The sequence below is a fragment of the Crocuta crocuta genome, unplaced genomic scaffold, assembly GCF_008692635.1.
Source record: "Crocuta crocuta isolate KB4526 unplaced genomic scaffold, BGI_CrCroc_1.0 scaffold1610, whole genome shotgun sequence".
NCBI lineage: Eukaryota > Metazoa > Chordata > Mammalia > Carnivora > Hyaenidae > Crocuta > Crocuta crocuta.
Genome location: NW_027528627.1, coordinates 21,301 through 31,635, shown reverse-complemented (window position 1 = coordinate 31,635; position 10,335 = coordinate 21,301). Strand labels below are relative to the sequence as shown.

The 10,335-nt window shown below is 39.1% G+C and overlaps 1 protein-coding gene across 1 annotated transcript in view; it reads left to right on the top strand.

Moving 5' to 3' along the window:
* Positions 1-5,402: 5,402 nt before the first annotated feature.
* The window catches only part of LOC144224261 (uncharacterized), a gene marked incomplete at its 3' end in the record, with an annotated part of 24,820 nt that continues 19,887 nt past the window's right edge, over positions 5,403-10,335 (top strand). The window contains 1 exon segment of the mRNA XM_077755163.1: positions 5,403-5,563. Coding sequence (XP_077611289.1) covers positions 5,403-5,563 — 161 coding nt within the window.

The window sequence follows — 10,335 nt, the reverse complement described above, 5'->3', positions numbered from 1 at the left end:
ATTATAAATACATTATATAGGGAAGTTATTATATTATATATAGTTGTTATTACAGGTAAAGAAGTTATATAGGTAAAGAAAGTATGCTTTTGTTATGAAATTGTTTTTAATATAGTTTTCTGTATTTTGAAAAAGTTAGCTTTCTTTGATAAGAATTTTAGTTGATGACTAGTTAATACTTCTAAAACCAAAAATAGAACATGAAGTATGGTGAAACAGGTAAGGATAAATTGATGGATGGATAGATGGATGGTAGGAAGGGAGGATGGATGGATGGATTAATGAATGGATGCAGGGTTGGGACCTAGATAGAGTTATACATACATGCATACATATGCACACACACATACAGCTCTGTGTACCTTATGATTCATAGTGGGAATCTATGTATCTGTGTAACCTTATGTGTGTCTCCGGTGTGTATGTATTCTCCTAGGTTGGCTCTTGAGCCCCTTAATTTTGATCTTTGACTCAGTAATTTGAAGCTGTGGCCATTTGGCATATTTAGTAATGTCTGACAAACTGAATGTGGGTGTCTTACGGAAAGCTGGCATGTAACAGGTATACTATATTTTATTTGGGGATGATTGAGCTGAATTGGTGACTCTAATGTGGAAATGTGTTCCTCTGTGGCAGGGCTGGGTGTTGAGTGGGCTTTGAGTGTTTGAGACCCATTCAGTATTTAATGTGAATGCCTATTCTGAGCCTAGATGACCTAAGATCTTTCATCAGTCTCATAGGTTGAGTCCTGAGTGTGTTTGAAGACTTTTGAATTATCTCTGTGTACCTCTGGTTGTTATATCTCAGTTCTCCTGACAAGTATTCATCTTGGTTCCACTGAAGTATATGTGGGCCTCCAGAACTGACTCTGATGAGAGTTTCTGCTTACTTGTGATATGTACAGCTCCCTTTAAGGTGTCTTGAGATCTCTTGGGTGGGTCTGGGTCTGGGTTTTCCATGCTGAATACAGGTTTATTGAGTAGGTTTGGGATCACTCAAGTCGTCACAGAATATATTGTGCTGAATATGGAGTCATTGGGGTACTGTTTGGGAATGGCTGAGTTAGTTGTGTCCTTTCAGGTAGNGGCAGGATGAGAGACAAGACAGAGCAGAAAGAGAATCCCAAGAGTCTCCATGCTGTCAGAGGAGAGTCTGGTTCAGGGCTTGAATTCACAAACCTGAGATCATGACCTGAGCCAAGACCAAGAGTTGGATGCTTAACTGACTGAGACACCTAACTCCCCCTATTTTTTTTTAAGTATGTATTTATTTTAAGAGACAGAGAGAGAGAGAGAGAATACTGGAGGAATGGGATGGGCTGTGAGAGAAAGAGAGAGAGAGAGAGAGAGAGAGATTCCCAAGCAGACTCCATACTGTCAGCTTAGAGCCTGATTCTGGGCTTGAACCCATGCACCATGAGATCATGACCTGAGCCAAAGAGTTGAATTCTTAACCAACTAAGCCACCCAAAAGACTTTGGGTGCCTTTTAGTCTTTTAATTGAAACCATTCAATCATCCTTCTTTTTGTTTAGGGCCATATGAGATATCATTGGGTCTTTCAACTTATCTTCTGAAATAAATCTAGGTCCTATGAGGTATTCTCCTGGGTTCATCATAGAACTGAATAAGATGAGTATTTTTCCCAGGCAGGAATGAATAAGCTGATTCTGGCTTCCTTGAGCTGAGACTATTTCTTTTTTTCTTTTCCTTTACTTTTTTTTTTTTTTTTTTTTTTTTACAAATAGTTTATTCTCAAGTTGGTTTCCATATAACACCCAGTGCTCATCCCCACAAGTGCCCTCCTCCATTTCTTTAGGCTGGTCTGAGATCTGTAGTGGTGTGTCTTGGGTCACAGGGCTTGTATCTTGAATCCATGATTTTGTCTGAAAATAGCAGTGTCTTGTCTATATTCCCCTGAGTTAAATGTGTGTCCCCTTATACAGTTTGTGAGCATCCTTTTATTCACTTTCTTCTTTTATTGGTATGGAGACCCAGGATATATTTTGGTATGCTTGTGCGGAGTTGGCTCTGTGATGCTTGTGGGACAATCTGTGATGGTTCTTGTATCTTGCAATTTAGCATGAGGTCCTAAAGAAAGTTTGGGTTCTGTAGTCTTCTTGTAAGTCCCATGCTGTCTGTGGGCATGTCTGATTGGTGTGTCTATGTCCTCTGAACGAAGTCTTGGATCCATAAGTGGTTATGGGTGTTCTTATGAGTGTCTGAGGCCACTAGGTATTTTATGGAGAGTTCCCATGAAGTAGGTTGAGGATCCCCAGAGGTACATCCATGATATCTGCAAGAAATCTGGGCCATCTGAGATTTCACTGTAGTCTTATTCCCAGATGCACCTAAACACATCTAGATGAATTTGGTTTCTCTATGTAGATTTGAGGTCCCCAGAGCTAAGTCAAGGCACTCTGAAATTGATCAGGTCTGTTCAGGTGAATCTGGGTCAGCTGATGTAGGTCTTAGAACTCCTAATATGAGTTCTGCATGGCTGTAGAACTGCATGAGATGATGTCTGGGGATATGTGAATTGAATCTGGATATCCTTATATAGGTCTAGGATCTCCAGAGAAGATTGAGGATATTTAGTAAAGTCTTGAGTTCATTGAGTCAAATATGTTTCCCCTGAACTGACTTTTAGTATTTTGAGGATTGCTTACTTCTTAAGTAGGTTGTAGGCCCCTTGTGTTTTACGCTGTGAATCTAACAATATATTCTCGTTTCTCAAGTACATCTCTTGCAAATTCCTAAGCTGATGATGTATGGTGTTTGATGACAGATAGTGACTACATTTATTATGAGCTTTGATCAATATTCTATATACCTGACACTAATAAAATATCATGCATCAAACATTACAGTATTATACACTATATGTCATATGCTGTACTTTTCATATTAGCAACTTATAGTATAACTGGAAAATTGTACCTTTTAATCCATTCTAAGAGAGCATCTGTTATTTTTTTATTTTATTTTTAATTTAAAAACACAATTATTATTAGTAGTAGTAGTAGTAATATTATTAATATTATTTTAGAGAGTGAGTGAGCAGGAGAGAGGGACAGGAGGATACAGAAAGAATCTTAAAGAGGGTCCATGTTAAGCACAGAGCCCAGTGTGGGGTTTGATCCCATGAGCCTAGGATCATGACCAGAACTGCAATCTGGAGTCATATTCAATTGGCTTAACCATCCAGGTGCTGCAAACAAAGGATTTCAGGTGGTGAAGAGATTATACTTCTAAAATCAAAAGTTAGAACAGGGAGAATGGTGATTCAGGTAAGGATTGATGGATGGATGACAAACATTTCAAAATACAGACAATATAATAAAAAGAATTTAATCACAAAAGCATATTTTCTTTACCTATATAATAACTTTTGAAAATACTGCTTTCTTTTTTTTTCTCCCAAAAGTTTTGATTTTAACAAATGTGGGTTTAGGTTCCTTTAGAAGAGGAATTACTTCTTTTTTTTATTAATTGAGGCACTAACCACATTTATTTATTTTCATTTGTTATCTTCTTTGCTCTGGAGTGGATCTGGATCTGAGGTATTCCTGATAGATCAAGGGTCCCCTATGTGATTATGGACAACTGAGTAGATCTGAGGTATATAATTTTTGGTACCTCCTATGTAGGTTGGTATTTTGCAGAGCCTAGCCAGTATAACTTGCAGTTGGTTTGCATTTTCCAATAGAAATATCTGAGCATATCTGGGATGTTATGGGATATCTGAGTAGATCTGAGGTGTCTTTAAGTTTGCCTTTCTTGTCTGAGTTGGGATTGGGGCTTCTAACTTAAGTATGAATGTACTGAGTGAACATTGAGTCACTAGAGGTGTTTCTGAATCTCATGGCAAGGTGTCTGGGGAAACCATTACTGACTCTAATGCTCCTGAAGTGAGTTAGGGTTTGAACATGATGGGTTTGGGCTCCAAGGATAGACCTGAATTCCTCTTATGTGTTGTATTAGCTGAATGTGATGACTGTGGGAGGGGTTTTGAATCTCCTGAGTTGGGTCTAAGGCTCCTGTAGTGTATTTCAGCCTCCCTTTTGTTGTCTGGGAAATACATGACTTGAGTTTGGGTGTCCTAATATGAGTTTGGTATCTGCAGAAGTGGGTCTTAGGTCTCAAGCTGAGTTTGGATCCTGTGAGGTGAGTTCTTGTCCCCTGGTTCATTTTCTGAGAATAATTGAATAATCAGGGACTTCTTAGTGGGTTCTGGTGGGTACCTTTAAATAGTTCGGGGGAATCTTGAATTATCCCTTGCAATGGGAATGAGGTATCCTGTCATCCTGTCCACGATGCTATAAGCTGAGTTTGGCATCTTGTGAGCTGAATCTATGTTCATGGAGTTGTGTCATCTACTGAGCTGAGTCTTGGTTCCAGTAGGTAGATCTGGGATTCTCTGAGGTGGGCCTGGGGCACATTGTGTCATTTCTGGAATCTCTTTTTCAGGATTTATTCCCTAGGTAACACTCAAGTCCACTGTCATTAGTCTTGAGTCTCCTGGAGTTTAGTTTCCTTGAAATTTACCTAGGACCTTGTGTGGTGGGTTTGCGGTCCTATGAAATGCGTTTTGGAACATTGAGTATTGCATGGCAATGCTTGAGCCAAGTTTTGGAGTTCTGAGGTAAGTCTGAGGTCACTAAGATGAATCTAAACCCTCTGTGGTAGGAGTAGGCCCCTAATGTGGGTCTAGGTGAATGTGGAGTATTGTCTAGGGAAATTTGAGCTAATTTGGGGGTCCCATATATGGGTCTCTTGTTCTCTGAGGAGTTCTGAAGATTCATAGGATGAACTTCAGCTTTCTAAACTAATACCCCTAAGTTGCTCTTGGATTCAGTAGGTTTATGGGACCACCCTATACAGGATTAATAGCTTCCAAAGTGGTTGGGATCTCTTGGTGGTATTTTGTGGGATAGTTTAGCAGAGTCAATCAAGTTGGTTCTGTGAGCCTTTGAAAGATTGTCTATCCCACAGGTTATTACTTGGGATCTCGTAAGCTAAATCTAGCTCTCTGTTTCTTGGCTTTTCTTTATGTGAGGATATCTGATCAAGAGTGAATACCTTGAGCTAGGATGGGTTTCTTTATGGGGGTGTAGGGTGCCCGAAGGGGGGTTCAGTTCTGTGAGATAGGCCTTTGTTCCATAGCTAAACCAGGGTGTCCTAGGTCAGAATATTTGAAGAATATTCTATTATCTCTGAGATGTGTCAATCATATCCTGAGTTGATTTCATGTCTCCCTCTATCTCTGTCCCACCTTTTCTCATGCTCTGTCTGACAAAAATTAATAGACATTAAAAAAATAGTTATGCCTGAACTTTTCTGGATCTTCTGAGTTGGATCTGGGTGTTGTCTGGGTATGTATGGGATGAATCTGGATCCACAGATGGGGTTCTTCGGCTTCCCATGGTACCTAGGGCTACCTAGATTGTTTCTTGGAGGTGGTAAACATGAATATCGAGGTATAGGTCTGGGGTATCGTGAGGTGAGTGAGAGGTTCCAAGAGGTGGTTTTGATATGTCCTCCACAGAGGCTATCTCTTTTCAGGTAGGTCTGATCTCCCTGAGTTGACTCTGGGTCCCCCTGAAATGACGATTAAACTCTAACCTGGGAATGATGTCTCAGAGATACATTTTGGGCTGCCATATGTGTTTTCTCGGGTTCCCTGAGCTGATACTGGGCTCTCTGATGTTGGTCTCTGCCCCCACAGATGAGTCTAGAGTGTCTTTGGTTAAAGTGGTCCCTCTCCCGAGAGGAGAGTCAGCCCCATGAGGTGGATCATAGGTCACCTCAAGTAGTCTGAGACTCCTATAGTAGATTACAAGCTCTCTATTACGTTATGCAGGGATGCCTGAGCTGAGATGAACCCTTGAGATGCTTTTAGATTCCTTATGTATCATGCATGGCAATCTAGCATCTCCTCAGGTGAGTTTATATCTGTGAACTGAGTCTGTCTGAATGCCCTTACCTGGGTCTGAGGTTCCTGAGGATTGTGCTGGACTCTAATTTGTATCTTCTGGGTCGTAGATAACCCAAGGTTCACCTCAGGGGATCCAGACCTACTTCAGATTACACCAGTCATGATCTTGCATATTTAGCATTAGCACAAAACACCCAGACATAACTGACCACGCTCAAACTAGCTCATGGATCCTAGGAAGAAGTCAAGGGGCCAGTCTTCCTCAGGTAACACATCAAGGATCTCAGAAACACCTCAGATACTCAAGGCAATGTAGAAGATTTAGACAAATTTCAGAGGACAAATCCATCTGAGGAGTATTAATTTTTTCAGCTCATGAATTCCAAGTCAGAACCCAACTGTCCTCATCCCATTTCAGGCACCCACCACCCATACAAGACCTATGTAAGGGGACTCACTACAAGCTGGGGACCACTATGAGCTGACTCATCAGCAGACAAAACTCTGTGGTACCCTGACTATCCCAGAAAAAAATCCAAATTCAGCTCAGGTGCACAGGATCCCTACAAAAACATATCAGTAGCCCCAAAATACCTCAGTGACACATTAGGCTCAGGAAGTTCTGAGTAATATTGGAAATACCACAAGATTGGGTCATCTAGTGCATTGCCTTGAGTTGTGTCTTAATGCTCTATAATTATCTGAGGTGTCTTGACTTGAGTCTGAGTCCAGGGTTGTCATTTTTGGTACAGATATGGATATTTTCAGGTTTATTAAAATATAATTAAATTATAATGTTATATATTTAAGATGTCCTNCAGGCTCTGGGCTGGCAGTCAGCACAGAGCCCAACGTGGGGCCCGAACCCACGAACCGCGAGATCATGACCCAAGTGAAAGTCGGACGCTTAACCGACTAAGCCACCCAGGCGCCCCCATTTTAACTGTTTTTAAGGGTGCAGTTCAGTGATACTAAGTAATATATATGAATATCACACATGTTTCTTATCTACCAATAGATAGGCATATGGGCTTCTTCAATATCTTGGCTACTGTAAATCTGAAATAAACATAAAGGTTCACATATCCAGTTGAATTAGTATTTTTATATTCTTTGGGTCAGTAGCCAGTAGCAAGATTGTCAGATCTTAGGAGTTCTATTTTTAACTTTTTGAGGAATCTCTGTATTGTTTTCCAAAGTGATTATNGTAAGAGGGTCCCCCTTTCTCCACATCCTCACCAATAGCTGTTGTTTTTTGTAGTGTTAATTTTAGCCATCCTGACTAGTGTCAAGCCATAGGCCTTTTGAGTTTTATGATTTTCATTTTCTTGATGATCAGTGATGTTGACCATCCTTAAATAGGCCCATTGGTTGTCTGGATGTCTTCTTTACAGAAATGTTTCCACGTGTCTTCTGCCCATTTTTAATTGGATAATTTGTTTTGGGGATGTTGAGTTGTATCAGTTCTTTATATATACTAACTCTTTATCAGATACATCATTTGCAAATATCTTCTTTCATTCATAGGTTGCCTTTTAGTGTTTTTTTTGTTTGTTTTCTTTGCTGTGCAGAAGCTTTGTATCTTCAGGAAGTCCCAGTGGTTAATTTTTGTTTTTCTTTCCCTTTTCTCAGAAAAAAAATAGTGGTAACACCAATGTCAGAGAAATGATTTTTTATGCTATTTTCTAGAAATTTTATGGTTTTGTGTCTCACATTTATATATTTAATCCATTTTGAATTTATTTTTCATATGGTGTAAGAAAGTGTTCCAGTTTCATTCTTTTGGATGTAGCTTTCCAATTTTCCCAGAACCATTTATAAAAGATTTTTTTTTCCTGTTGCACAGACTTTTCTGATTGTCACAGATAAATTGACCACATCGTTGTGTGCAAATATTTATCTTTGTGTCAGTGCCATATTGTTTTGATAGTTGAGATTGTAATATAACTTGAAGTCCAGAATCAGGATGCCTCCAGCTTTGCTCTTCTTTTCTAGGATTGCTGTGACAGTTCAGGGTCTTTTGTATGTTTATAAGATTATTAGGATTGTTCTAGCTCTATGAAAAAATTGCTGGTGTTATTTTTATGGCAGTTGCATTAAATGTATAGATTGCTTTGAGTGGTATAGACATTTTAACAAATACCGTGTCATTTGCAAATACTGAAAGTTTGACTTCTTTCTTACTGATTTGGATACATTTTATTTCTTTTTATTGTCTTATTGCTGAGGCTAGGACTTCCACTACTATTTTAAATAACAGTGGTGAGTGCAGACATCCTTGTCTTGTTCCTGCTCATAAAAGAAAAGCTGTGAATATTTCATTTATGGACTTTATTACATTGAGGCATGTTCTCTCAAAACCTTCTGTTGATTTTTTTAAAATCATGAATGGATATTTTACTTTGTTGAACACTATTATGCATCTAATTAAAGATCAGATGGCTGTTTTCTTTTATTAATATAGTGTATCACATTGATTTGTGAATATTGAACCACCCTGGCAACCCAGTAATAAACCCAACTTGATTATTGTGAATGATTCTTTTAAGGTGCTATTGTATTTGAATTGCTAGTATTTTATTAAGAATTTTTCCGTCCATTTTCCTTAGAGATATTGGCCTGTAGTCTTTTTTTCCGGTGAAGTCTTTGTATGCTTTTGGTGTCAGGGTAATTCTGGCCTTATAGAATCAATTTGGAAGTTTCCCTTCCATTTCTCTTTTTTAATAGTTTCAAAAGAATAGGTATTAATTATTCTCCAACCATTTAATAGAATTCTCCTGTGAAGCCATCTGGCCCTGGACTTTTGTTTTTTGGAAGATTTTTGACAACTTATTCAAGTTCCTTGCTAGTAATTGGTCTGTTCAGTTTCAATTTATTCCTGTTTCAGTGTTGGTACTTTATGTGTTTCTAGGAATTTATCCATTTCTTCTAACTTATCCAACATGTCAATTTGTTGGCATGTGGGGTTTTTTTGTATTCTTTTTATTTCTTTTTTTATTTCCTAGTTGGCACATTAAAGAATTAATTAAGCATGTTGTTAAACCTCCATGTATTTGTGGTCTTTCAAAACTTTCTTCTGGTTGACTCAAGTGTAACAGTGTTATTGTCACAGAAGAGATCTCAATCTTTTTGTATTTATCACCTGTTTCATGATCTACTATGTGATCTATTCCAGAGAGAGTCCTATGTGCACTTGAAGAAAATATGTATTCTGCTGCTTATTATCACTGCAGGATTCAGTATTCTGAATATAGCTGTTAAGTCCATCTGATGCAGTGTGTCATTCAAGCCATTGTTTTTTTGTTGATTTTCTCCTTAGATGATCTTCCCTTGATGTAAGTGGGATGTTAAAATCCTCTACTACTGTATTATTATGAGTGAGCTCCTTTATGTTTGTTATTGATTGCTTTATATATATGAATGTGCCATATTGGGTGCAGAAGTATTTACAATTGCTGTATCTTTGTGTTGGAATTCCCTTCATTATTATATGGTGCTCTTCTTCATCTCTTTAGGGACAGGCTATGACCGGGGCCTACACTGGTCTTCTGAGGGGAAGGTCTCACTATGCTGGGACTGAAGTAGGTTTGACCACTTATGTCAGAGCTCAGGGGCATGGGACCTGGAACAAGCATGCTAAGACAGCCAGCACCAGGGCCAATCTACCTCCAACAGATGGTTCTGCATTCATGCAGAGGGCCCATGATGGAAATAGATTCTGCTTTTCCCTTTGTCCCTCTCACAGAATGTCCCCCAGATGAGTGAAAAATCTACCCTTTGTATGCCCCAAGTCTTCCTCATGTTTTGCTGTCTGCCCCTGGGTTATTTGCTTGCCTTGTTTCCAGGAGCATCATGGTGCTCTCTGGGCTCTATCTCAGCCAGGTCCTCTGACCTTTTAATACTCGAGTCTTGAAGGCCCTCTGGTTGCAAGAACTCATGAAAATCAGCCTCTCTCATTTTCCCAAACAACGACTTTGGGGAAGTATTTCTTTGCATGGTCCCCTATGTGCTTTTCTCTCTCTTTCTCTCTCTGTCTCTGTCTCTCTGCAACCATAGCTCCCTCTCCTCCACAGCACCTGTTATCTGTTTCTACTCCAAAGCATATTTCTGCACTTCCCAACATCCTTGATGTGGCTTCTCCTTTCCCTCTAGTTGTGGAGTTTGTTCTTTCAGTCATCATTTCCTGGGGATTCAAATGATTTGATAGCTATCTACCTGTGTTGTAGGGACAAGCTTAGATTCCTCCTACTACATCACCATCGTAGCTCCCTCATAAAAACTTGTATCTTTCCCTTTGATTTCTTGTTATTAATTTCTCATTTTATACTATTGTGGTCATAAAGTATGCCTATACTTTTATGATTTCAGTCTTAATGAATTTGTTCAGACTTTTTTTTTT